Source organism: Antechinus flavipes, chromosome 4 (genome assembly GCF_016432865.1).
Source record: "Antechinus flavipes isolate AdamAnt ecotype Samford, QLD, Australia chromosome 4, AdamAnt_v2, whole genome shotgun sequence".
NCBI classification, from domain to species: domain Eukaryota; kingdom Metazoa; phylum Chordata; class Mammalia; order Dasyuromorphia; family Dasyuridae; genus Antechinus; species Antechinus flavipes.
This window is the reverse complement of record NC_067401.1, coordinates 113,076,274-113,103,953: the sequence shown is the minus strand read 5'-3', so window position 1 is coordinate 113,103,953 and position 27,680 is coordinate 113,076,274. Positions and strand designations below refer to the sequence as shown.

Genomic DNA, 27,680 nt, shown 5'->3' with positions numbered 1-27,680 from the left:
TGGGCTTGTTCAGTTAGATGAATTGGTCCCTCCATGAGTGGGAGGCTCTGAAACAGGATACACAATCTCTTGGCCCCCAGCCCATCTCCCAGACAGACCCTTGGCTTCAGAAGCCCATTGAGGCTCCCTTCATGTTGCTAATACAAGATGAAGGAGATGGATCTTATCTCTTCCTTATGGCCCCAGTGAGTTGTGCAAGCTTCTGTGAAGACTCATAGGCACCCAGAGACCCTGAGGTTTGAAGAGGGCAAGATAACATCTTATAGACATTCTTCTCCCATCACCTCCAAAGTGATGATTGGGGAGGAGGGGTATCCAGAAATAACCCTTCCTTGCTAAGTCCCGGTGTGCACCGAGAACCTAGTAAAGGAGGCTGACTAACAAGCATCACAAGCGATGATTCAAACCCCTAGGCAGTTATCAAGAGAGATCCTCGTGGTACCTCTACAATTAGGGGTTCAGCCCACGTGTTCTAATGGCCAGGCAGGAGGCTGGCCAAAAACTGCATAAAAATCCTCCCTCCGCTGCCTTCTCAATCCATTCAACAGAAAACCTCACTCTGTCTCACTTGTGGGAGAATTGGGTAAGTTCAGATACCCTAACTGAGCTTGATGAACTCAGTGCTCTTTTGCCTATACCTATCTTGGTTTTTCTTTTAATTCATCTAGGAACCTACAACTCAAGGATCAAGGGTAAATCACTTCTTTTCTCCTTTACCCCTATCCCTTGCTGCTTCTGCTGCTTTCTGATTTCTGAAATGTTTGCAATCTCCCCTTGATTTTCCTAACAAGTCAATGTCAATCCTGGGCAATGGAATATCTCTCACTTGACTTTTCCAAGAAGAAATAGTGCTAGAATATGAAGAAAACTTCAAGAATAAAGGGAAAGAAAAACGCATTCTGGGGGAGCCTGGGAGGCTGGGGTATAAGGAAATCCACCTAAGATGAGAAAAGAAACAGAAGAGGGGAAAGTCAAGGATACAGAAAAAACAGACATAAAAGCTAGTAGAGAAACAATGGTCTTCAGATATTTTGAATACTAAATTGGGGGAAGATAATGAGGGAGAGAACCAAAGCTGGAGCTGGAAAAGATTCAGGGACCATCAAGTCCAACTCCTTTATTCTACAGATGAAAGAATTGTGGCCAAAGGAAGTTAATTAACTTGTATAAGGTTTTGCTGGTAAGTAAGTATCATAGGTAAGACTTCAACCCTGATTTTGTCTTTTTTTGTGTACAGTGACTGAAATATGGTAAACATTGGATTAATGCTTGTTGATTAACTGATTCCAGAGTCAGTTTTCTTCCCATTCTCTAAGGTCTCTTCCTTTTACAAATTCCAAACCTATCAAATCCCTGCTCTCTTCTCTCCCTAACAGTATCATCCCTACTCTACAAACAAGAGATTTAATATGCAAAATACCAATTCTTGTTTCAGGTTTCTGAGCATCAGACAAAATGTCTTTTAATGAGCAGCAGTGTAAACAGCCATGCCTTCCTCCTCCTTGTCTTCAAAAAACTCAGGAGAAGTGTCCAGTGCAAGTTCCAGAGCCATGTCCACCACCATGCCAAGAAAAATGTCCGGCTCAAGCCCAGGAACCATGCCTCCCTAAAAGCCAGGATCCGTGCCAGGAAATATGTCCACAAAAATGCCAAGAATCAAGTCTCTCTCAGTGCCAAGACCCATGTGCACCACCATGTCAAGACCAGGTCCTGGAGCCCCCATGCCAGGAGCCATCTCAGATGAAGTGTACAGAAGCAATTCCTCAAAAATGCCAAGAGAAATGTCAACTCCCTAGCCTGAGTAAATAGTCATCGACCTCAAATTCCATAGCTGTGGCAACATTTGGAGGCAAAAGAAATGACCCACAGATAAAAAACCAAGTCACAATCCAAACTATGGTGAAGTTCTCCTGTATATAACTCTGTTCGTATTGATTTTTTTCTCATGTCTTTGCCTCAGCAAGTGTTTCTTTTCCTCATCCAGGTCATGGACTTTCTCTGGGAGGGTAATTCTCACTGTATATCAGCAGTCTCTACAAAATAAGCACAGTATCTCCCAAGCAGTGGAAAATGGTATGCAGCAGATCAGTGCTACTATAAAACCATAGAATGCCAAAGCTTAAAGGGACCTAAAAGACTATTTAGTTCATTTCAAACCTTTCACTATATGGAGAAAAAAACTGAAGCACATAAAAGGAAAGGTAGTCAATAAGAAATCTAGGACAAGAATCTCTGGTCTCCTGACTCCTAATCCAGCACTCTCTCTACCACACCATCCTTCTCAATCCTGGGTTTATAGAATGCTAAAGGTGTCACCTACTTGATGGGATAGTAAACTCTTTGAAGGTGAGGACTGTTTCAGTCTTGTCTTGGTATCCTTAACACCTTACAGATTGTCTCACACGTATTAATGTCCTGATGGATGTTTAAATAATTATTGGATTCTCAAGTGATTCTCAAAAACATGTTAATTTGGAAACATCTCAGTATTAAAGGGAAGTGTAATTAAATACTTTGAGAATTTAGAAAAGATCTACATTGCCAGACACTGCTAGGTTATATAATTACAAAGACAAAGACAAAAACAGTCCTTTCATTCAAAACCATATTCTATCAGAGGGGAGAAGATATGTCACTAAATCCATTGAAGTCTGACAAAGTGCCACAGCTCCTCAGAGGTGGAAGGTTCTCTGTTCTATATTCTAAAATTATCCCCAGACCTTTGGACATCAACACTTTGGTACTATGGTAGGCAGGAAAATGATAATGATGAAATGTGTTGTTACAAAGTGACAATGGAAGAATCAGATGGGATCCTTTGAATTTCTGTTTATTGTTGTTTTTTGTTGTTAGCTCACTCTGGGCCACTTGTGTAAGCTATTTCTAAACCCTTCAGAGATGTGATTTGTATTCTATGTGATCCCATGTTGGGTCCACTTGGTTGCCCAGCTCTGTCTTTTTTTTTTCCAATTGTGAAGGTAAAACATTAAAGCCTCCAACTCCAGCTGGTGTTTGACTCCTTGTCCTTGAACTCATTGTGTATACTTCCATTCTTTAATACATCCTTTTGTACCCTCTATCTGGTAGGTAGGTGTCTATCTTTTCAGAAGAATACAAAGTTCAATCAGTTTATCCCATATTTCTTTTTTGCCTAAGGAAAGGACTGTGAGTAGGCTGGCCTGGGAAGGAAAAGGAAAATGTAGAAGGAAGGGAGAGAAAGGCCAGCAAGTCCAATCCAACAAGTATTTTTAAGGGTTTGTTAAATGCAAGCTATCATGATAGATCCTACACAAAATATCCACTGTCCTCAGAGAGTTTATATTCTCCTGGGGAGTTATAAGTCCAAAGAAAACCAAAAAAATATGCAGAATTAGGTTTGGGGTGAAGTTTAGTAATACACCTCAGGGAGAGGTGAATAGAAATTCTTTTTGAATGTTAACTCTGAGCTAAATGAAAATCTGCAAGCCTCAGAGAGTCAGTCATCTAACTGCTCTTCTATTTCTAACTTTCAACAATGTGTCTAACTGCACCCCATATGGTGACATGCTTACCTTATACTTCTGAGGAGAGACTATACATGCCTACTAGCTCTGGAGCTAATAGAGAACTTGAACAGATAGGAAGCTATAACCATGGACTCAAGGACAAGGAATTAAGACAGAGAACCTTGTAGTCAGAATAAGGAGGTATTCAGAAGACCAAGGGAAGACACTGATGACTCTTCCATGGAAGACCATTTTCTGTGGTTTCCTCCAATGAAATACAGAAGACTCCATATTCACACACACCCCCAGGGCTCTCCCTCCTCTTGACTTAGAATAGTAAATTCTAAGCTGAGTATTTGGTCTCAGTGGATAGAGCAGTAGGTCTACTATCAGGAAATCTGAGTTCAAATCTAGCCTCTGACTGTTCCTAGCTGTGTGACCCTGGTCAAGCCATTTAATTTCTGATTGCCTGACAAAGGGATCCGCTGGAGAAGGAGATGGCAAATCATTCCAATACTTTTACCAAGAAAACCTCATCAACAGTTGGTCAATGGGATCTCAAAGAGTAGAACACAATTAGTCAACTGAATAACATAAAAAAGAAATCATAAGATATTTCCAGGGAGCACTAGGAAGCAGGGAGCTAGAGGATGCTTTATAATTATTTGATAATTACTAAGACAGAGTATCTCCCAATACCTCCTCTATAGAAAGTCTTCCACACAAAAGTTTAGCTGTTCATCCTACCCAAGTAGTCCCTCAGAAGCTAAAGTCCCCACTTCTCCCAACCCTTCACCAAGAGAGTATGATATCCTCTGGAAGACATCTCAAGGCCATCTAAGACAACACTTATTTGGCAAATAAAGCAAACTAGTTCAAATCCCAGTTCTACTACCTGCTGTTTATATAAATAAATTTGGTCAATTAACCTCTGAGGGCTTCAGTCTCTTTATCTGTAAAATAAAGAATGTTGGCCTAGATTTCTTGTAAAAATCCATGATTCGATGACTTTATGTAGTCCTGACATGTCTCAGGCTTTCTTCTAATACAACCATTGGTCCACTGTACCTATTTAGACAATGAACCCATCTGAAGATAAAAGCAGACTTTTTCCTTTTTTAAAAAAACTGCATTTTTAGAGCACTATCCCTGAAGTCAGGAGGACCTGAGTTGAAATTTGACCTCAGACACTTAACACTGCCTAGCTGTGTTACACTAGGCAAGTCACTTAACCCCGATTGTCTCAGCAAAACAAACAAACAAACAAACAAACAAAAAAAAAAACTGCATTTTTAATATGTTTATAAGAGTTGCACATATTTAATCTACACCAGATTCTTACTATCTTGAGGAGAAGGGAGGTACAGGAGGAAGGGAAAAAATTTGGAACACCAAGTCTTACAAAAATGAATGTCAAAAACTATTTTCACATGTATTTGGAAAAATACTATGGAAAAAAATTTAAATTGTATTTCTATTGATATGCTTTGCTTTTTATGTTACCTTCATTTGCAACTGTATTCCTCCTCTTACCCATTAAGCCATCCATTGTAACAAAGAATTTAAAAGAAAGATAAAAAAAATTAGTTAACAATGTCGGACAGAGTTATAGAGGAAAGATCATTGACCCTAGAGTTAGAGGACCTGAATTCCTGTCCTTCCTCTGATGTTTGCTACTTTATGTAGCTTAGTTTCCTCATTTGTATAAAAGAGGGATCACATCAGCTGTGAAGTTCCTTTTAATCTCCAGATTTGTGATTTTGTGAATCACCAATATTTGACACTCATCATCCCTTATCCCCTAAAAGGAAGGAAAGAAAATATATTGTATATTTTCATCACCGATTTCTGGGACCAAGATTCTTGATTATCATAATTACTTGGTGTTTAATTGAAGGTTTTGTTTTTTGGGGGTAGCCTTTCATTTATATTGATATGGTTATATATTGTGTTTTCTGGATTCAGCTTAGTAACTTCATTCCCCAAAACTTCTTCTAAGTCTTTTCTGGACTGATCTGAAGCATTACTTCAGATACACATCAGATGGACTGACAATATAAGGTGTAGCTTTGCTCTGCACCAGGAAAGGGAAGAACAAATGAATCAAACAAGAGGAGAGGTCCAAGAACTGTCTCCTCTTCTTTTCTGAGAAAATCTTGTTATCTTAGAAACCCAGAGCTAGAGGAATTTTTCCTTAGAGCTTCCAATCTAACTATCTCACAGTATAGATAAAAAAAACTGAGGCTAAGAACAATGTGCAACTATTTACTCAGTCACCTAACTAGAAGAGTCCAACTAAAATCAACTTTTTCATGCTCTTATTATTCCATTATAAAATGTTACCTTTCACCCAGGTACCATCTGCCTTCACAGACTCTGGAGTATCTGGTTTTTTTTAAGAGGTCATAAAAGGGAAAGGGGATGTAGCTACAGAGATGCATGCTTTCTTAGCTCAGATCCCACAAAGCTAAAGTGACTCTTCCCCTTCTCCTTCAACTAACTACCCAACAGAGAATAGCCACAACTGGCTTCTCCTATTACAGTGGCCCACTCCCCTATGAGCACTGAGCCTCAGGCAGTTACAGCTGGCTCCACTGGCGTTCCTCTCCTCCCTTTGAAGGTGAGGCTCACAGAGATTCCCATCACACCTGGCATAAATGCAACTATCTTGGATTGAAGCCCGAGAATAAGAATAATAAGCAGGGAGGACCCAGCTACGTCAGAGGAAAACAAAAGGTCCAATCAAAGAGACCTAAGCAGATCTTAACAGCTGCTGAAGGCATACAGTTACAAATTAGTAAAGGAGTGTTTCTCTCATTTTTACCAGGGTAAGGTGGGAAGCCTAAGATTCAGAACCCTCACCCAGAACAGAGTCCACTGTAACTGACCTCACAAATGTCAACCTCCTGCCTCCTCATCTTTATGAAGATTAACCCATCTCTTTTTAGAGGCATAAGTTGAGTATAGGACAAAGAAATTCCATAGACCAATGGGAACTTCATTGGATTCTCATTCCATATGGCAGAAATATTTTCCATCCAATAGGAAATCCATCACCTCAGATTAAACAGGAAGGCATGGTGTGAATAACTTTGTGGAGACCACTTCTTACTCTCAACTCTCTGTAGTTGTTAAGCTCTTGGACAGGCTAGACTGAAACTAAGTCTGGGCTAGGATCCAGTGGCCTTTGAAAGCTCTCACTTATTGCTTGCAGTTCATAATTATGCATTAAAATAAAAAAAAACCCTGAAAGATATTTTGGGGGCAGAGAGCATCACAGAATTCACATGTGTGTCCATATTCGCTAAAATAAGGGACTCTTGTTTATGATGGGAAATAAGTGACTCTTGAAGACTTTGTTTTAGGTCTAAATGGAGAACAATGTATCTTCACTCACACATTCAAATCTGGAAGGAAAAGGAGCCCAGTATTAATATAGGACAGAGGTACCTGGGAGCCCATTTGATGAATCCCAATGCTCTGGTGACAGCAAAACGTCCATTCATGACCAGAGAAAAAGATGGCCCTAGTTTGGGAGAAATATAAAAATAATAGGGGTTTTCTCATGCTTCTCTACTCTTCCATCTTCTGCGTCCCAAGAAGTGATTTGGAAAAATACATCTGTAAGGCCACAGGGAAGGTTGTCTTAGCCATTTCCTAGTGTCATGAGGTTTTTGTTTCCTTTATCCTAGAATAGACTGTTTCTGAGACTTTTTTGGACTTGGATAAGAAAAGTGAAACAAGTCTCCAGTCTATTTTAGAATAAAGTAGATGGAATAGAGAAAACCTCTTCCAAATAGATGGATTTGGGGAGATAGGGAGCCCGGGAGAAGGATGCATAAATAACCCTGCTTGCTCTGTCCCTGTAACAAGGAGAGCAGAATAAAGAGTGAACTAGGACTACATCTAGGGAATTCTTCTTAGAAACCTGGAGAACTTATATAGAATAGAGAAGATGAGAACAGGCAGAATGGAGGCAGAAAAGACAAGAGTAGATCTAAGACTAAAAGGTGAATATATCAAGTAGTTAAGAACTCCAGCAGTTAAGAAATAGATTAGTTGATCAGTGGAATAGGTTAGGTTCACAAGATAAAATAGATAATAACTATAGCAATCTAGTGTTTGACAAACCCAAAGATCCCAACTTTTGGGATAAGTATTCATTATTTGACAAAATAATGTCAAAATTTGGGGGGTGGGACTGGAAATTAGTATGGCCAAAATTAGGCATGGACCCACACTTAACATAGTACACCAAGATAAGATCAAAATGGGTACATGATTTAGGCATAAAGAACGAGATTATAAATAAATTAGAAGAACATAGGATAGTTTACCTCTCAGACTTGTGGAAGAGGAAGAAATTTGTGACCAAAAAAGAACTAGAGATCATTATTGATCACAAAATAGAAAATTTTGATTATATCAAATTAAAAAGCCTTTGTACAAGCAAAATTAATGCAAATAAGATTAGAGGGGAAGCAACAAACTAGGAAAACATCTTCACAGTTAAAGGTTCTGATAAAGGCCTCATTTCCAAAATATATAGAGAATTGACTCTAGTTTATAAGAAATCAAGCCATTCTCCAATTGATAAATGGTCAAAGGATATGAATAGACAATTTTCAGATGATGAAATTGAAACTATTTCCATTCACATGAAAGGGTGTTCCAAATCACTATTGATCAGAGAAATGCAAATTAAGACAACTCTGAGATACCACTACACACCTGTCAGGTTGGCTAAGATGACAGGAAAAAATAATGATGACTATTGGAGGGGATGCGGGAAAACTGGAACACTGATGAATTGTTGGTGGAGTTGTGAACGAATCCAACCATTTTGGAGAGCAATCTGGAATTATGCCCAAAAAGTTATCAAACTGTGCATATCCTTTGATCCAGCAGTATTTCTATTGGGCTTATATCCCAAAGAAATACTAAAGAAGGGAAAGGGACCTGTATGTGCCAAAATGTTTGTGGCAACCCTGTTTGTAGTGGCTAGAAACTCGAAACTGAATGGATGCCCATCAATTGGAGAATGGCTGGTAAATTGTGGTATATGAATGTTATGGAATATTATTGTTCTGTAAGAAATGACCAGCAGGATGAATACAGAGAGGCTTAGAGACACATGAACTGATGCTGAGTGAAATGAGCAGAACCAGAAGATCATTATATACTTCAACAACGATACTGTATGAGGATATATTCTGATGGAAGTGGATCTCTTCAACAAAGAGAAGATCTAACTCAGTTTCAATTGATCAAAGATGGACAGAAGCAGCTACACCCAAAGAAAGAACATTGGGAAATGAATGTAAACTGCTTGCATTTTTGTTTCTCTTCCCGGGTTATTTTTATCTTCTGAATCCAATTCTTCCTGTGCAACAAGAGAACTGTTCAGTTCTGCACACATATATTGTGTCTAGGAAATACCTAGGGATAGCTTCTGTCAATAAAAAGTTATAATTATTTTAAAAAAAAGAAGAAGAAGAAGAACTCCAGCAGTGGTGAGACTAATGGGAGGTATGCATCTGGGTATGCTCTTGAAAGTCTCCAATACTTTAATGTGCTTCATTCCAAAAGCCTGTAAAGATCCTCCTCTCAAAATGTTTGCCGAGGAAATATCAATGGGTGCTAGAAATAATTAGGTGACACAGTAGGTAGAGCACCAACTTTGGAATCAGAAGGACCCGAATTCAAATCCAGCCTCATATACTTGCTATATGACCACTTGTGTGGTCCTGACCAAATCACTTAAGCCCTGCTTGCCTCAGTTTCCTCATATGTAAAATGTGAATAATCACTTAAGCCCTGCTTGCCTCAGTTTCTTCATATGTAAAATGTGAATAATAATAGTAACTACCTCACAGGATGGATATGAAGGTCAAAGGGATAATTGTAAAGCACTTAATATAGTGCCAAGCATATAGCAAATACTATACCAATATTAGGTATTATTATCTTCCCAGCATTTTTTAATTTCTCCTCTACCATCTAGGAAAAGAGAGGGTAAGTACCAGAGATTACTATTCAAAAACTCTTTATAGAATTTTTTTATTCCCAATACTTAAGTTCAATAAATCATATCATTTTGGAGGAAGGGGGAAGATTGTTGAATTCTACAAATGAGGAGATGTGAACAAGAAGCAAAGATTGAAAATACAGAAGGATAAGAGAAAAAGATAACAAGAATATCTGTTTTAATAATTTCAAGGATATTCCAAGTCATTCACTTCGATCTATGTGGAACCTTGGACTAGTTTCAGCCACTGTTGGGCAGCTACCCTCTAGGAGAGTAGGTTGTTTTTCTGTGGTCAGAGTGCCATCTGGTGAGTATCAAGGGAGATTACAGTTGTTGGGAAATACTCCAACCTGCAATGACTACTCTGTGATGAAACTCTGGTTCAATAGCCCAAGGGCAAGACTACCTGGTGGCCAAATTACATAAGTACCCTCTAGCTGGTTAATTAGTTAATTAATTTTATGACAGTCCCTGCCGTGCTGTATAGATTGCAGAAAAAAGAAAGGAGTAAGGTTTGGGTAGGTACAGCCCTGGCAATGCTACCAAATGCCCAGCTAGAACCCACCATTTCCATCACCTGAAGCATAAATATATTGTTCAATATAAGACATTTTCAAAGGCTCTTAGACTTCATCATGATTTTACAATACTTTCCTATCAATTGTCCCATCCAATTCAGATCTCTCTGCCTGAATTTTCAAACCTTATCTACCCTTACTAATATCATCAACCAACTTAATTTCTTATTCTATTACCTGAAGATTCCTCCACTTCTGCCAAGCTCTGCTGTTTTCTGCTATCTCTATGGCACATGAGATACATAACAATTTAGTCAAGTTTCCTGCACTCTTTCTGGTACAGAGGAGAAAATTCGTTCTGCAGCCAGACAACTGGGCTTTAAATCTTGTCTCTGATGATTACTAACCTATGTGATTTTGGACAAGTCACTTAACTGCCCTAGTTTCAGTTTCCTTATCTGTAAAAGGAGACAGTTGGACTAGACAGTATCTGAGGTCACTTCAATAGATGCATGCTCCTATGATTTTTCCTGTATCATCCCATTAAGGTCATTCTCTGCCATTCCAAAGGCTTATCTTCAAACTTCAATTCAAAATTCACCTCCTTCAAGAAGGGTTCTATGACTAAAATTCTAACTCAATGCTGTGACCATCTCTTAGATCCCTTAAATTAGCACTCATGATGGCACAGTAAATATCATCTCATTTTGGTTAAGTCATTTTGTTACTTTTTCCTGTAGTACTGGTGTGTTGTCCCTATTACTTTGAATATTCTTCCATAGCAGGATTTCACCTCCTATGCCATGTGTATATATATATATAGATGTAGCATAGGGAACTACTAGATGGAGAAACTCCTATCAATTCAAGTTGGCACCTTCTCTACAACTTAATACTTTAATGAGTTGTCTAGAATTCTGAAAAGTGGAAATGAGTTGTCCAGAGTAACGATATATATGTCTAAAGTAGGACTTAAACTCAGGTTAATAAAATTATATATTCTATACATAAATGTGTGTTTTTATATATAACATGAACATATATTACATTAAAATGAAGAATTAATTATAACAAATGTATTCATTTAATTACAATTAATTTAATATTCAATTATATATTGTGTTTAATATATCATGTATATAATACAAGGATAATTAACATGTTAAGAATAGAATCACATAAATGATATAATATCACATCATTAATATACTAATAAAATACTATTAAATATATAATAAATATATGATTAAAATTCATATATATATTAAACTTACTATACTATTAAAATTTTGATATATATTTGTTAAACTTATAAACTTTTCTACATTTGTATTTGTTGAAAGCTTTGGTTGCTTGGTTTTATATAATTATTTTTATGTTATCCTTCATTGATTGGAAAACAATTTAATTTTGTGCCATTAAAAGTTTGATTGAAAGCAAATATATTATACACATTATATAATATACAATTAATGAGACAAGAAATGTAAATTTCACATGTAAAATATAGCCCATAAAATGTACATGTAAAATATATTCTATAGTCATTTAATATTTTCAACTTTTATCACTGAAGGCAGAGATTGTTATTTTTATCTTTTTTTTTGTTTCATTAGCATCTAGTACACTTCCTAGCTCCAGTAGATATCTAACAAATGTTTATTGTTGAGATAGATAATATAGTCTAAAGCACATATGTACATACACACATACACATACACACTATAATCAAGTCACTGAACCTCTCTGAGGCTCAATTTAATAATCTATAAATTTGAGTTAATAATAGTTGTTCTGTCACACCTGAAGCAGGGAGATACATGCAGAGTAAAGGTAAAAGATTGGAGCAAAATCTACTATGCTTCAGGTGAAATCAAAAAAGCAGGGGTAGCCATCCTGATCTCAGATCAAGCAAAAGCAAAAATTGATCTAATTAAAAGAGATAAGGAAGGGCACTATATCTTGCTATATCGGGGGTTGGGGCTCAAAGCAGATACCAAAGACACAGGCTTGCTAGCTACAAGATTGCCTTATAAGGATAAAACTGGTAACAGACACCCTGATTGGTGCTGACAAAACCAAAAAGTTTTTATTTACAATGTATTTCCTGGAGTCCCTCTCTCTGCCTGATGTAGCTGTGTAAGAATAAACTTCGCTTCCTTTTGGCAACTCGGCTCAGTGTTTACTTCTTCCTCGGAAGCCAGTGACGACCGAAGACCCAGAAAATGGGTGAGTAGAGAGCAGATACTCCGCTCGAGAAAACAAGTCACGTTACATTGCTAAAGGGTAGCATAGATAATGAAACAAAAGCAATATTAAACATATATGCACCAAGTGTTTTAGCATCTAAATTCTTAAAAGAGAAATTAAGAGAGCTGCAAGAAGAAATAGATAGGAAAACTATAATTAATAGTGGGAGATCTCAACCTTGCACTCTCAGAATTAGATAAATCAAGCTACAAAATAAATAAGAAAGAAGTCAAAGAGATAAATAGAACACTAGAAAAGTTACATAAAATAGATCTCTGGAGAAAATGAAATGGAGACAGAAAGGAGTACACTTTCTTTTCAGCAGTTCATGGAACCTATACAAAAATTGACCATATATTAGGACATAAAAACCTCAAACTCAAATGCAGTAAGGCAGAAATAGTAAATGCATCCTTTTCAGACCATGATGCAATGAAAATTACATTCAACAAAAAGCCAGGGGAAAGTAGGCCAAAAAATAATTGGAAACTAAATAATCTCATACTAAAGAATGATTGGGTGAAACAGCAAATCATAGACATAATAACTTCATCCAAGAAAACAACAATAATGAGACATCATACCAAAATGTATGGGATGCAGCCAAAGTGGTAATAAGGGGAAATTTCATATCTCTAGAGGCCTACTTGCATAAAATAGAGAAAGAGAAGGTCAGTGAATTGGGCTTGCAACTAAAAATGCTAGAAAAGGGAACAAATTAAAAACCCCCAGTCAAACACTAAACTTGAAATTCTAAAAATGAAAGGAGAGATCAATAAAACTGAAAGTAAAAAAAAAAAAAACTATTGAATTAATTAATAAAACTAAGAACCAACAAAATAGACAAACCCTTAGTAAATCTGATTTTAAAAAGGAAAGAGGAAAATCAAATTGTTAGTCTTAAAAATGAAAAGGGAGAACTTGCCACTAATGAAGAGGAAATTAGAGCAATAATTAGGAGTTACTTTGCCCAATTTCATGCCAATAAATTCAACAACTTAAATGAAATGGAAGAACACCTTCAAAAATATAGCTTGCCCAAACTAACAGAGGAAGAAGTAAATATCCTAAACAGTCCCATCTCAGAAAAAGAAATAGAACAAGCTATTAACCAACTCCCTAAGAAAAAATCCCCAGGACCAGATGGATTTACATGTGAATTCTACCAAATATTTAAAGAACAATTAACTCCAATGCTAAATAAACTATTTGAAAAAATAGGGATTGAAGGAATCCTATCGAATTCCTTTTATGACACAGACATGATACTGATACCTAAACCAAGTAGGCTGAAAACAGAGAAAGAAAATTATAGACCAATCTCCCTAATGAATATTGATGCTAAAATCTTAAATAAAATATTAGCAAAAAGATTACAGAAAATCATCCCCAGGATAATACACTATGACCAAGTAGGATTTATACCAGGAATTTAGGGCTGGCTCAATATTAGCAAAAATATTAGCAATAACCAACCAAACAAAAACCATATGATCATCTCAATAGGTGCAGAAAAAGCATTTGATAAAATCCAACATCCATTTCTAATAAAAACACTTGACAGTATAGGAATAAATGGACTTTTCCTTAAAATAGTCAGGAGCATATATTTAAAACTGTCAGTAAGTATCATATGCAATGGGGAAAAACTGGAACCTTTCCCAGTAAGATCTGGAGTGAAGCAAGGTTGCCCACTATCACTGTTATTATTCAATATTGTATTAGAAACACTAGCCTCTGCAATAAGAGTCGAGAAAGAGATTAAAGAAATTAGAGTAGGCAATGAGGAAACCAAACTATCACTCTTTGCAGATGATATGATAGTATACCTAGAGAACCCCAGAGATTCTACTAAAAAGCTATTAGAAATAATTCATAACTTTAACAAAGTAGCAGGATATAAAATAAATCCCCATAAATCCTCAGCATTTTTATACATCACCAACAAAATCCAACAACAAGAGATACAAAGAGAAATTCCATTCAAAATAACTGTTGACAGAATAAAATATTTGGGAATCTATCTACCAAAGGAAAGTCAGGAATTATATGAGCAAAATTACAAAAAAACTTTCCACACAAATAAAGTCAGACTTAAATAATTGGAAAAATATTAAGTGCTCTTGGATAGGCCAAGTGAATATAATAAAGATGATGATACTCACTAAACTAATGTGTTTATTTAGTGCTATACCAATCAGACTTCCAAGAAAATATTTTAATGATCTAGAAAAAATAACGAAATTCATATGGAACAATAAAAGGTCAAGAATCTCAAGGGAATTAATGAAATAAAAAATCAAATGAAGGTGGCCTAGCTGTACCTGATCTAAAACTATATTATAAAGCAGCAGTCACCAAAACTATTTGGTATTGGCTAAGAAATAGATTAGTTGATCAGTGGAATAGGTTAGGTTCACAAGATAGAAGAGTCAACTATAGCAATCTAGTGTTTGACAAACCCAAAGATCCTAATTTTGGGGATAAGAATTCATTATTTGATAAAAACTGCTGGGATAACTGGAAATTAGTATGGCAGAAATTAGGCTTGGACCCACACTTAACACCGCATACCAAGATAAGATCAAAATGGGTCCATGATTTAGGCATAAAGAACGAGATTATAAACAAATTAGAGGAACATAGGGTAGTTTATCTCTCAGACTTGTGGAGGAGAAAGAAATGTGTGACCAAAGATGAACTAGAGACCATTACTGATCACAAAATAGAAAATTTTGATTATATCAAATTAAAAAGCCTCTGTACAAACAAAACGAATGCAAACACGATTAGAAGGGAAGCAACAAACTGGAAAAACATCTTCACAGTTAAAGGTTCTGATAAAGGCCTCATTTCCAAAATATATAGAGAATTGACTCTAATTTATAAGAAATCAAGCCATTCTCCAATTGATAAATGATCAAAGAATATGAATAGACAATTTTCAGGTGATGAAATTGAAACTATTTCCACTCATATGAAAGAGTGTTCCAAATCACTATTGTTCAGAGAAATGCAAATTAAGACAACTCTTGAGATACCACTACATACTGGTCAGATTGGCTAGAATGACAGGAAAAAATAATGATGAATGTTAGAGGGGATATGGGAAAACTGGGACATTGATGCATTGTTGGTAGAGTTGTGAACGAATCCAACCATTCTGGAGAGCAATCTGCAATTATGCCCAAAAAGTTATCAAACTGTGCATACCCTTTGATCCAGCAGTGCTACTACTGGGCTTATATCCCAAAGAAATACAAAAGAAGGGAAAGGGACCTGTATGTGCCAAAATGTTTGTGGCAGCCCTGTTGCAGTGGCTAGAAACTGGAAAATGAATGGATGCCCATTAACTGGAGTATGGTTGGGTAAATTGTGGTGTATGAATGTTATGGAATATTATTGTTCTGTAAGAAATGATCAGCAGGATGAATACAGAGAGGCTTGGAGAGACTTATATGAACTGAAGCTGAATGAAATGAGCAAAACCAGGAGATCATTATACATTTCAACAACAATACTGTATGAGGATGTATTCTGATGGAAGTGGATTTCTTTGACAAAGAGACCTAACTCAGTTTCAATTGATCAATGATGGACAGAAGCAGCTACACCCAAAGAAAGACCACTGGGAAATGAAAGTAAACTATTTGCATTTTTGTTTTTCTTCCCAGGTTATTTTTACCTTCTGAATCCAATTCTCCCTGTGCAACAAGAGAACTGTTCGATTCTACACACATATATTGTATCTAGGATATACTGCAAAATATTTAACATATATAGGACTGCTTGCCAACTAAAGGAGGGGGTAGAGGGAGGGAGGGGAAAAATCGGAACAGAAGTGAGTGCAAGGGATAATGTTGTAAAAAATTATCCTGGCATGGGTTCTGTCAATAAAAAGTTATTATAAAAGAAAAAAAAGAAAAAAAAATAATAGTTATTCTGTGGCCTCACCAAATTACTTTAAAACTAAAATTAAATAATACATGCAAAAGTACCTTATAAACTGACAAGCATAAATGATTCTTATATCTGGCTCAACTTTAATCCATAAGATTATTGGCAAGGATGAAGTAAACTGCTGCTAGGGGAGTAAAGATCCAGGTTTAGAAATCACAGAAAGAAAACCTACCTGAGAAGCAGACATAAAAGAGGTTCATCTTACTTCGGTCCAGAAAGGTTGGATCCCAAAAGTCCTCTCTAGAACTTTCCCAGTATGTAGAATATTTTGCAGAGGTGACTTTGGAAGAACTAATGCAGAAGACACCTGTTTTTTTATGCAGTAGCACCATCTTCTGGCCAGAGTTCCACAGCCATTTTCCCAAGCTACCTTCACTCCTCTCTTTTAAAAAATGTTATATGTCTCCTCTTCACTTCTCATTCAAATAATCCTTCACTTCCATCAAAAATGCCTTTCTTGATATTCCCAATTGTAGTTCTCTGCTAACCTACTTTGTATTTATTTTTGTTATTATGTATATATTTATATAATCCCTAGTTCAAAAACCTCTCTTACAGAAGCTAAAGTTACTGTTACAGTAGCCTTAAGAACCAAATAGAATGTTTAGAAATTGGCAGTTGAGACTGGCAGTTTTTGAGAAACTAAAAAAAGAGTTAATGGAGATGGTTTGAGAGATAATATGTGAAAGAATGAAAGAGTATGAGAAAAATTCTCTTAAAAGAGCTATCAGTTATTATCTTAATGAAGAAAAATTCATAAGAAAATTTCATGAGGGATAAATCTGGAGAGAAACTGCTCTGGCATGACTGGAGAGAAGGTGGGGAAGAAGACAGAGAAAAGAGATGAAGAAGCCTTTCTTGACTGAACTGTTATCTTGTAAGGAGATTAAAGAGAATAATTGAGACAAAAGTGTATGTCACGAATGAACTAAACAGTATTATCATGAGTGATCTGAGCAGTGTTATCGTGTTTTCCAAAGATAAACTATCTGCAATTACAGTGATTAATCTCATTATGATATTTCCCACAGATAAATTGCTGTGGAGAATTATTTGCCTTTGTGCTATTATTGATTACATTATTAATAAATTATATGCCATCAGTTTTAATATTATTTAATTCTATAAAGTTAGTGATATTGATACAAAGATATAAGCAGCTGCTTATGGGGAAATGTTTCTTTAGCTTATCAAATAAAGAATACTTAATACCCATGGTGGGAACTAATTGATTAATTAATGAGAAAGATAATGAAGATGTTGCTGATTAATAAGAAAATATCTAAAAATCATTTTTTATTACCTTGCAATTATGAGAACCAATTGATAAAGTTGCAAGTTGAGGATGACCTATAATGATGTCAGCAGATCCCTATCAACACACACACACACACACACACACACACACACACACACACACACACACACTTGTCTTCCCCTTTATAGAAGCTCCTTTAAATCAGGCTTGCTCAGTTTTTTTTCCCTACTTCGGAGCACCAGAGCATAGCCCAGTACCTGACACATAGGCTTTTAATAATGTTGGTGGATTGGTTGTATGTGTGGCCTCTTGTCTCTCCTACTAAATTATAAACTACATAAGAATAGGAACATTGTCTTATCTATATATTTTCTATTGTCAAACACAGGCTGTTGCTTTTCAATGAAGACACAAAATACAAGATTGTGTAATTAAACTGAATGAAACATAAGAAGGGAGGGATTGTTTATTGTGTGGCCAGAGACCCAGAAAGAATTTCATGAGGAAGGTTGGGAGGGAGGTGTGTGGAGTGGACTAAGTTCTAAAGCAGGGGTGGGAAACATCCAGCCTGCAAGCCATATAGGGCCTGCAAAATCATTTGCCTGCTAATTTGCAGGCACTGATGAGCTGAAATCTAGTTACAACAATCTCCTACTGCTTAAGTCCTGTAAGTTGAGAATTTTTGTATGGCCTATGGGATGATGTTACAAATATCCAAATGGTTTTTGGCAGAAAAAGGTTCTCTACCCTGTTCTAAAGTTTGGATAGGAATTAGAACAACAGAGAGAACGGAGGAATATATTCTGGGAGAAGAATATGAACAAAATTCTGGTGGTAGAATGAAGTAGTTTATCTGGGTAAATATCAGTCTAGGTGAACTGAAAACTATATGTTTAGAGAAAAGATTCCTGAATTATTCTGAATTCTTGAATTTGCCTCTCCATCAGAGAGCATAAAATTATCCAGGTGATACAGAAAAGAGTACAGTTCCCAGAAACAAAAAAAATTTAGGAAAGGAAAATATGGAAGACTATAGAAGGAAACTTTAATTGATGCTTTAAAAACTCCCAGAAATGATCAAAAATAGAAATTCTACTTGTTAACAAAGTGAAATTAGTTGATTTTATGAAATTTAGTATTTTGTTTTATTTTGAAAGGGGAGAGAGACATATTTGTGATTGTATTAGTGGAAACTGTTCTTGGTACTGAAACTCCCTCTCTCAGAGAGGACAGGCAACTTATCTTTTGTATTAAAAGTTATCTGAGATAATAAGAGATTAAGTGACTTGCCCATAGTCAGAGAGCTATTATGTGTCAGAACATGATTTCAACTCATCTCCTTGACATCAAAGTCAACTTTCTGTCCACTATGCTATATATTGTCTTGTACTATAAAACCAGAGATAATTTCATATGGAATTTTTAATTATTAAATGTGAAGTCAAATAAAACTGATTTTTCAATGGGTCTGTGATCTCATCAGTGAGATCTATAATTCAGCTCACAATCCAGGCACAACATCTCATCTCACTCTTTCGTCCATGATCTTCCATAAATCTTCCACAGTGTATTCTCCCCATATAATAAGGAGAGAGCAAATAGGCTACCACTGATAGAGAGAGATGTGGACTAGATTACAATAAAATAAGTTGGATTCAGAAGTGTTTCAAGTCAAAGCTAATGAGTAGTTGCTAATGATTCAATATCAACATGGCAGAAGTCTCCAGCAGTTTCCCCAGGATCTGTGCTTCGCCTTGGACTACATCACATTTTCATTACTGGCTTGCATAAGGACATGGATGGCTTTCTCATCAAATTTGCAGATGGGAGAAATAGCTAACAGTAGATGATAGAACAAGGATCCAAGATTTTGGCAGACCAAAGTATTTAGGATAAATCTAAGATGGATATCTGTAAATGAGTCTTACTTTTAAATAAAAAACCTATATCACAAATATAAGATAACAAAGACACTTTGATACCAGTTATTTTTTTTAATCTAGAGATTTTAGTGTTCTACAAGCTCAATATGAGTCAGCAGTGATGTGATGATTAAAGAAATTAATTTGATCCTTAGCTGAATTTAGAGAGATTTATCTTCAAGGAATGAAGAAATGAGAAGTCCCATTGTTTTCTATACTAATATCACTTGTAGAGTATTATATTCATTCTTGATTCCACAGGTTAAACAGGACATTGGTTAGTTGGAGAGTGTCTAGGTGAGAATAGTCAAGATAGTAAAGAGCTTTGGGCCTATGCTGTTGGAGTATTAGTTGAAAAAACTAGATATACTCTGTTGATCAGAGAAATGCAAATTAAAACAACTCTGAGATACCACTACACACCTCTCAGATTAGCTAAGGTGATAGGAAAAGATAAGGATGAATGTTGGAGGGGATGTGGGAAAACTGGGACATTGATACATTGTTGGTGGAGTTGCACCTGGAGCCAACCATTCTGGAGAGCAATTTGGAACTATGTTCAAAAAATTCTCAAACTGTGCATACCCTTTGACCCAGCAGTGTTTCTATTGAGCCTATATCCCAAAGAGATCTTAAAGGAAGGAAAGGGACCCACATGTGCAAAAACGTTTTATCTCCTTATGCACTTTATCTCTACTTACCCCATTCCAGTAGAATGTAAGTACATTGAGGGCATTTTTTTTTTGTTTTTCTATCTTCAGTACTTGTAGCAGAATCTGACGTAAAGGGAGTAAACCTGTAATTTCACTGGAATAGGGAACTCTTTCCACCTGTGCAAAATGGCATCTTGACTACAACTTAGGGACTTTGCTGGTTACTCAGAGGCTAAGCTACTTTATACCTTCAGTCCCTAGGTCTAAATCCTGACCTGAATATTCCTGAATGCAAAATCCACTCTGTGTGCTAGGGGGAGCTCTCAGCCTGGGTGCAAAGACAGTGCTCAGCCTCAGGGAAAGGCTGGTCTAATGAAGGAGATGCCTCCCTGCGAGCATCCCCACCTGGGTAGCTTCTAGTTTGATGAGAAGCATAATCCCTTAGGAAGACCCTCATCTACTGGGGGATATTATCTCTAGACTTTAGGAGTTCTTAACTCTAGCAAACATATCCTCAAATATTTGATTGTCAACCCCCCCTTTCCCTGACATTTTAGGGGATCAGATGTGGTGGGGTGGGGTGGGATTGAAGAGATTGGTATTGGGGTGGGGATTGGAGGTATGGTCGTAAGACATGAGAGAAACTGTCAGAAACTGATTAGAGGTGGAGGAAAACTGAGTATTGTGAGGTACATGGTATAATCAAAAGTGATGGATTTGGAATAAAAAAAAATTCATCCTGGTTCTCTTCTTTCTGTGTGTGTGTGACTTTGAGGAAGTTGTATCTCTCAATTTCTCACCTATAAATGAGGGAGTTGGACTAGATGGTCTCTAAGGTGTCTTCCTGTACTAAGTTTATGCCCCCTGTGAACCCAAGAATCTTGGGAATGAGAACACCCCAAAAAACCACTAGACTTGTTTCCAGTTCAGCCACCACAGCCTTCACTGAGAGAGGATGTCATCATGGAGAAGAGGAGACTCACATTTCTCATCACCATAAACAACCACTCTCACATCTTAGGATCTTAGATACTGGAGCTAGCAGAGAGCTTAGCGGTCACATAGTTCTTCTCCCTATTTTAGAGATGAGGGAATGGAGGCCCAGAGTAGTTAAGTGATTTATCCAAAGTGACACAGAGTGTAAGTATCAGACGTAGGATTTGAATGTAGTCTCCCTGACTACAAGTGCAGCATATTATCTCCCATGTAGGATGACTCCAAAGATATATTGAAATTTTAAGCTGGTGAAGCTTCAAGCTGTAATGAGATGTTCTGGTCACTCTGTATATTGCTGCCTCCTGGGTTATCTGGCAGGGAAGACTTCATTTAGGATGTAGCCCCAAAGTTGGGTCTTGCAGAATGATGCTTCCAATAACCATTTTCAAAGGGAAGATTGGTACAGAGAGCCTGAGAGTGGTGGTGCACCCCCAGATCATTGCAATTATTAAGATCAAATCCTGAATCCAGATGATCTAGAATTTCACCAGATCTTGCTGACTCACCCTAAGCATGGCCTAGGGGAAACAAAGAAGCTTGAGGGCATTTTCATAAGATGTTTTGTTACCAGTTATGACAGAGGTAGGTAGTGCTAGGTGTTGGGCAGGAGAAAGGAGCACAGCCCTGGGTAATTATTGCTTCCAACTTGAATCTCCAGGTCCTAATTCACCTGGAACTTGACATAGCAATAAATAGAGGTTGAGCAAGATCCAGCTGCCATCCCACTCAGGCCCTCATGCACCCAGAGCAATATAAAATGAGTCTGCCTTGGAAGAATTCAGAGCCACGGGTCCTGCCACCTGTGTGCCCAGCCCTGGGATAGATGTCACCCCTGCTGTTGTCAGATGAGATTTAAAAGAGAGGCAGAGAAATCTGACTCTCCAGGAGGGCCAGGGGCCAGATCTAGATATGCAAAGCATCAGAAAACGTCAGAAGAGGAGACTCATTCCTGAGACAGTCAGTAGGTCAGCAAGCCTTCATTTAGGGGCTTGCTATATGCCAAGCCTTGTGCTAAGTGCTGAGGACACAAAGAAAGGCAAGTAAAAGTTCCATGCCCTCACAAAATAATAGGTTCTAATGGAGGACAATAATTGGATACATAACAGAAGAAATAGAGACAGAAACAGACAGGGAAGGGAGACAGACAGACGGAGACAAGAGAGACAGAGACAGAAACAGAGAGGGAGGAGAGAAAGAGAGACAGAGAGACAGACAGAAACAGATGGGGAGGAGAGAAAGACAGACAGACAGACAGACAGAAACAGAGACAGACACAGACATACAGATACAAAGAGAGACAGAAATAAATATGCAGAGAGAGACAGAGACATAGAGACACTGTGTGTCTCTACACACAGAAAGAGACAGAGAGCATGGAAGATAGTCTTAGAAGGAAAGTACTAGGGGAGGAAGGAAAAACCTTCTGCTGAATCCTGAAGGACAGCAGGGAAGCCAGGAGGCAGAGATGAGGGAGGAAAAAGGGAGGTGGACACAATGACAGCGAATGCCAGGAGTCTGGAAGATAGTACTGTGTCTAATAAACAAGGGCTAGTGAGGGAGAACAAGTTCCCAAATGCCACAGAAATCACATCTCCACCAGGGAGAACATTTCCTGGGCCAAGTCTGAACTGATTGTCCACCCTAAGCTGAGACAAGAAAACAAGAAGGGAGTATTTTACAGAAAAGGATGAGAAGAGTGAAGAGAGGAAACAACTTGTAGGACAACGGCTAGGAATAGGTGAAGAAGGGGCTACACCAGGAATAGTTTTAACAAGAAGGAATGAAAGAAGCAAAGTCCTACTTCTATCTCCTTCACCTGGTTAATATTCTCATCGAGGGATCCATAATACACATTTATACATATTATATGCCATGTACCTCAACACTTTGTTGAATATTCAAGATCCTGTATTCATATGGGAGCACCAGTGGGTGGGCATAGATGCCTATCTACTAGAAGCATAACCAGACAGAGTTAGAGCTAACAAAAGAGCATGACCCTTTCCAGAGGAGGGTCCAAAGGGGGCTATTTAATGTTTTAAGCCAGTGTTTCCATCTAACAGAAGAATTAAGACTAATTGACTTCCCTCAGCCTTGTCTAGTATGTCTCTCCCACCACATGAAAGTTTATGGAGTGTTGAACTTCATGTGTGAGTTGGACTGAAGAATTAGGGTGGTGTTGGGGACTTAAGGTAATGACTAAGATCCAGGTTAGGTGGAAATCTCCCCACTTTTTACAATTCAATTTACTGTTCTCACTTTCTTCATCTGCAAAATGAGTAGATTGGACCAGATGGCACCTGAAGATCCTTCTAGTACTAGTTAGGATCCTAGCTAGTATGGACTTCATTTGGGTTTGGGGAGCAGGGTGGAGAAGGGAGATGACAGTGAAGAAGAAACTATCACAGAATCACAGGATTTGAGTTTTAAAATGCCTGAGAAATCATCTAGGTTTCTCCATTGGGAGAAGTAGTTAATTCAGCTGAAGTGTGGCCCTGTGTCCAGTTTCATCAGAGTCCTAAACTTTCCCATTTGCCCTTTATAGCTGTAGAAGTTACTCAGTACTGTCTCTAACATCTGGAATTTGTCAGTGGAGAGGGGCAATGGTCCCCCAAGGAATAGAATCGCTTGGCCAATTTTTAGTTCCTCTTTTGCAGACAATCTTGATGAGATGATATTTATTGTTTAGGCAAACCCTCTTAAGTTGTTTTTCCACTGGTGTGCACTGGTCCAGCCACAGGCCTGTGATGAAACGTTGGTGGGAAGTTCCATGGACAGGACTGAGGGGGAGTGGGTATCACCTAAACTAAACTCTCTCTGTATTTCCTATTGGCCTCCATATCTGTTACTACTACCAAGTGTTTATTACTTGGAGGTATATTGAGATCCCTTTTAGTTCTGGCTCTGAACCAGAGGACCTCGGTGTAAATTTTGCTTCTATTACTTATTAACTTTTGGACTTTGATCAAAACTCATAGCTTCCCTTGGTCTCAGTTATTTCTTCAGTAACGATGACCTTAAGGTTACTTCTTACTCTATAGATCTTTGAGCCTATGAATAAAAGAAATTTTTATTCTTTTACAGGTAGTAGCCTCCCCAGTTTATGTCCTTGATCATAAAGCTCATTTTCTTTTTTCTCTTTATCAATCCTCCTCTATAGGAACTAACCTTTTAAATTGCTTTATCACAGTGTGAGAATTCTTGTGATATAAAATCACAGGTCCCAACACACAGGTAGTCCCTACTTTGGTCTAATCCACATGTATGGGTTGTAGCCCTGCAAGAAAATAGAAGCTCTTTGAGGGCAGAGACTGTTTTGTTTTTATCTTTATATCAGTGCTTACTATAGTGCCTTGTAGCATCTTGTAGGAGCTAAATAAATGTTTATCTCGATCAAACTTTGCCACTCCTCTATTTTAATCTTACCTAATAAGCCCATATCTCTCCTCCCTGCTCTTAACCACTGGTTTAACCACTTCCATCTCTAGGCTGAACATGTATTTAGCAAGTCAGAAATAGGAATGAAAGAGGCAGAAGGGAAGAGTTCTGTTAAGTATTGGGATTGTTTAGGCATTTTCAGTCCTATCCCCATTTGGGGTTTCCTTGAGAAAGAGCTAGAATGATTTAATCTTTTCTTCTCCAGCTCATTTTACAGAGGAAGAAACTGAAGCAAACAGGGTCACACAGCTAGTAAGTATCTGAGGCTGGATTTGAACTCAGGTCTTCCTGACTCCAAATCCAGTGCTCTATCCACTATGCCACCTGACAATAGGATAGAAACAGTTGGAAGGACAAGAACACAAGGGATTCAAGGGTAGAGGCTATCTACCTGTGTGAGTTTCATCAAATCAAATCTTATTCTCTGGATCTCAGTTATTGTTGTTTTCCATCTTTAAAAGGAGAGGGTTGGACCAAATGATCTCTTAAATCCCTTCTTTTTTAATTTTTATCTCCTTGACTTTTATGTGTTCTTCCTCTTCTGGCTCTCCTAAGTATCAAGCTCTTTTTTATTCTATTTCCTATTCTCCTCTTTCATTCTATTTTCTATCAGATAATTCCCAATGCATCATAAATTGGCATCAAGTATCCATTCAACACTGATAGAAATCATCAACAATTGCTCTTTTCTCTACATGTGCACAGCCTAGATCTTGTCCTCATATTCTCACGCTGAGTCCCACTTCTGACCAGAGTGCACATTCGTACAATTAGCCAGGATCAAGGATAAAAGTTATGGCTGTGGCACACAGCTTTCTAGGTGGACTCATCAACTCAAGACCAAAGCCATGGTTGTGTTTGCCCTTGCCACCACAGCATTCTCATAACCATACAATTGAACAAAAAGAGGATCAACAGGGACTTTGAGAAGATTGTGGGGGTGGCAATTCTTGATAATGACAGTCCTCTGCCCTCTTGCCACTCTCTTCATCCTTAACACATGTTGTTGTTCAGTAGTGTCCCACGCTTCATGACCCCATGGACCATACTGTCCATGGAGTATATTTGGCAAAGATACTGGAGTGATCTGCCATTTCCTTCTCAGCTGTATAAATGTGCTGCTGCTCAAAAAGAAAATCTGGTGAAAATTAATGATGAAGAGAAATGTAAATTTCTTGATATAATATAAACTTCTTGAGGGCAAGAAATTTCCTTACTTGCATCTCAAGCTCAATAAGTCTAAAACTCAATATTTATTTTCTTTTTTTAAAAGCCAGTTCTGACTACTTATTGATTCTGTTCCCAGAAGATTTCCCTCCTCCAATTCTGTAATCACAATTATTTATCATGCATATATATAAAAGCACTGAATGAATAAATAAATAACCCATTTAGGCATAGATAAGACAAAATAAATTTTATTCTCACTGTACTCATCTTGGTTCAAATTACATCTGAGCTACTCCTTTTGGTTCCAGGCGATACTTTTAGGAAGGAATAAATATATTCAGAAGTGGGCTTCCGTAGATGGTTGAGGAAACTTCAAACAATACCATATGAAGGTCAGTTGAAAGAATTAGGAATATTTAAGCCAGAGAAAAGAAGACTGAAATGGAGTGATTACTGCCTGCAAATATCTGTATGTCTTCTATGTGAAAGTGTTCATGTTCCTTTGTATTGCCCAAGATTACAGAATTAGCAATAATGTATTAAAAGCATGGGGAGTGTGGATAGGAAAGGGGCGATTTTAATTCAATGTAAGGAAAAATCTAATGAGAATTTGAGCGAAGGAAGGAAGGAAGGAAGGAAGGAAGGAAGGAAGGAAAAGGGAGGGAGGGAGGAAGGAAGGAAGGAGGGAGGAAAGGGAAAGGGAAAGGAGAAGGAAAACGGGAGAGAGAGAGAGAGAGAGAGAGAGAGAGAGAGAGAGAGAGAGAGAGAGAGAGAGAGAGAGAGAGAACTGAGTTTCACATTATTGGAGACTTTGAAAGAGGTACTATGGCTCAGGGGAGAATGCACTAGGTTTGTAAACAGTGGGCATGAGTTCTAAAAATGATTTTGACACTTATTACCTATTTGACCTTAGATAAATTATTTAATCTTGTGAGACCTCAGTTTCTTCAGCTGTCAAACAAAGGAATATGACTATTTGACTATTATGATTTCACCAAACTCTAAATCTATGATTTTATCATAAGTGGGAGACTGGTTGTCAAGAATGTTGAATATGAGATACATGCTTTGGGTGAAGAATGAACTGGATCATTTCTGAGGACCCTTATGATTCTCAGATTCTATACCTATGCTGTCTCTGAGAGTGGAGAAACATTAAATTGTATGTTGTGGAAAACCTGCAAGTCACACCTGCTAAGTCAGGCTTGTGCACAATGTCCTAGATCCTTAATGCCCCAGATTCCTTTTCTTGGTCTTCATTCTCCTTTGCCTCTGCAGAATTTAACCCTGTTGACAACCCCTGTTTTTTTTAGATTCCACTTCCCTGAATATCCTCTTTTCCTCTTCAGCGAGTCCTTCTTTGTTTCCTTCACTGATTCCTCTTCTTCCTGTGCCCTAAATATAGACTCTCCATCCACCCCCATTCTTATCCCAAGGCTCTATCCTTATGGTCTTGTCTTCTCTCTTTAGGCTTTCACCCTTAAGTATTTCTCAAAGCTTCAATGATCACCATTAGGTTGGTGACTCCTGATTCTGTGCCACCAGACCCACTTGAGGGATATAAGGCAATTTAGCTTGCAAAAGAGAAGACACTGAGGAAATGAAAGGTTTGCCATGAAGAAAAGAGAAATATTTATTTTACTTGACTCCAAATGGCAGAATAAAGACAAAGGGAGGAAGCAGCAGAGAAACAAATTTCAACTAGATATATGAAAAAGCCCAAACAATTAATTGTTAATTAAACAAACAATTTAATTAAAAAATTAAAGCCTCCAAAAATATCTCCACCTGAATATCCTGTTGGCATCTCAAGCACAATAAGTCTAAAACTGAATACACATTTTCTTTTTTTCAAAAGCCTGTTCTGACTACTTACTGATTCTGTCCCCAGAGGGTTTCTTTCCTCCAATTCTGGAATCAGAATTAAATTTTTTTGGCTAGGTGAAAAGGGACAGCTTTTGCCTCATTTCTTACCTAGCTTTAACCACTGAGTGGATGTGGC

General features: G+C 37.5%; 2 protein-coding genes across 2 annotated transcripts in view; both read left to right on the top strand.

Annotated features, from left to right (window-relative positions):
* The first annotated feature begins 536 nt into the window (after positions 1 to 536).
* PRR9 (proline rich 9) lies at positions 537 to 3,004 on the top strand. The gene is made up of 2 exons (XM_051994046.1): positions 537 to 583; positions 1,436 to 3,004. The coding sequence occupies exon 2, from the start codon at positions 1,456 to 1,458 to the stop codon at positions 1,807 to 1,809; it is 354 nt and encodes a 117-aa protein (XP_051850006.1). The 5' UTR covers positions 537 to 583; positions 1,436 to 1,455; the 3' UTR covers positions 1,810 to 3,004.
* Positions 3,005 to 12,158: 9,154 nt separating this feature from the next.
* LORICRIN (loricrin cornified envelope precursor protein) overlaps positions 12,159 to 27,680 on the top strand; it is a 74,495-nt gene continuing 58,973 nt past the window's right edge. The window contains exon 1 of the mRNA XM_051994044.1: positions 12,159 to 12,260. The gene's annotated coding sequence lies outside the window, so the exon portion shown is untranslated. The remainder of the gene's footprint in view (positions 12,261 to 27,680) is intronic.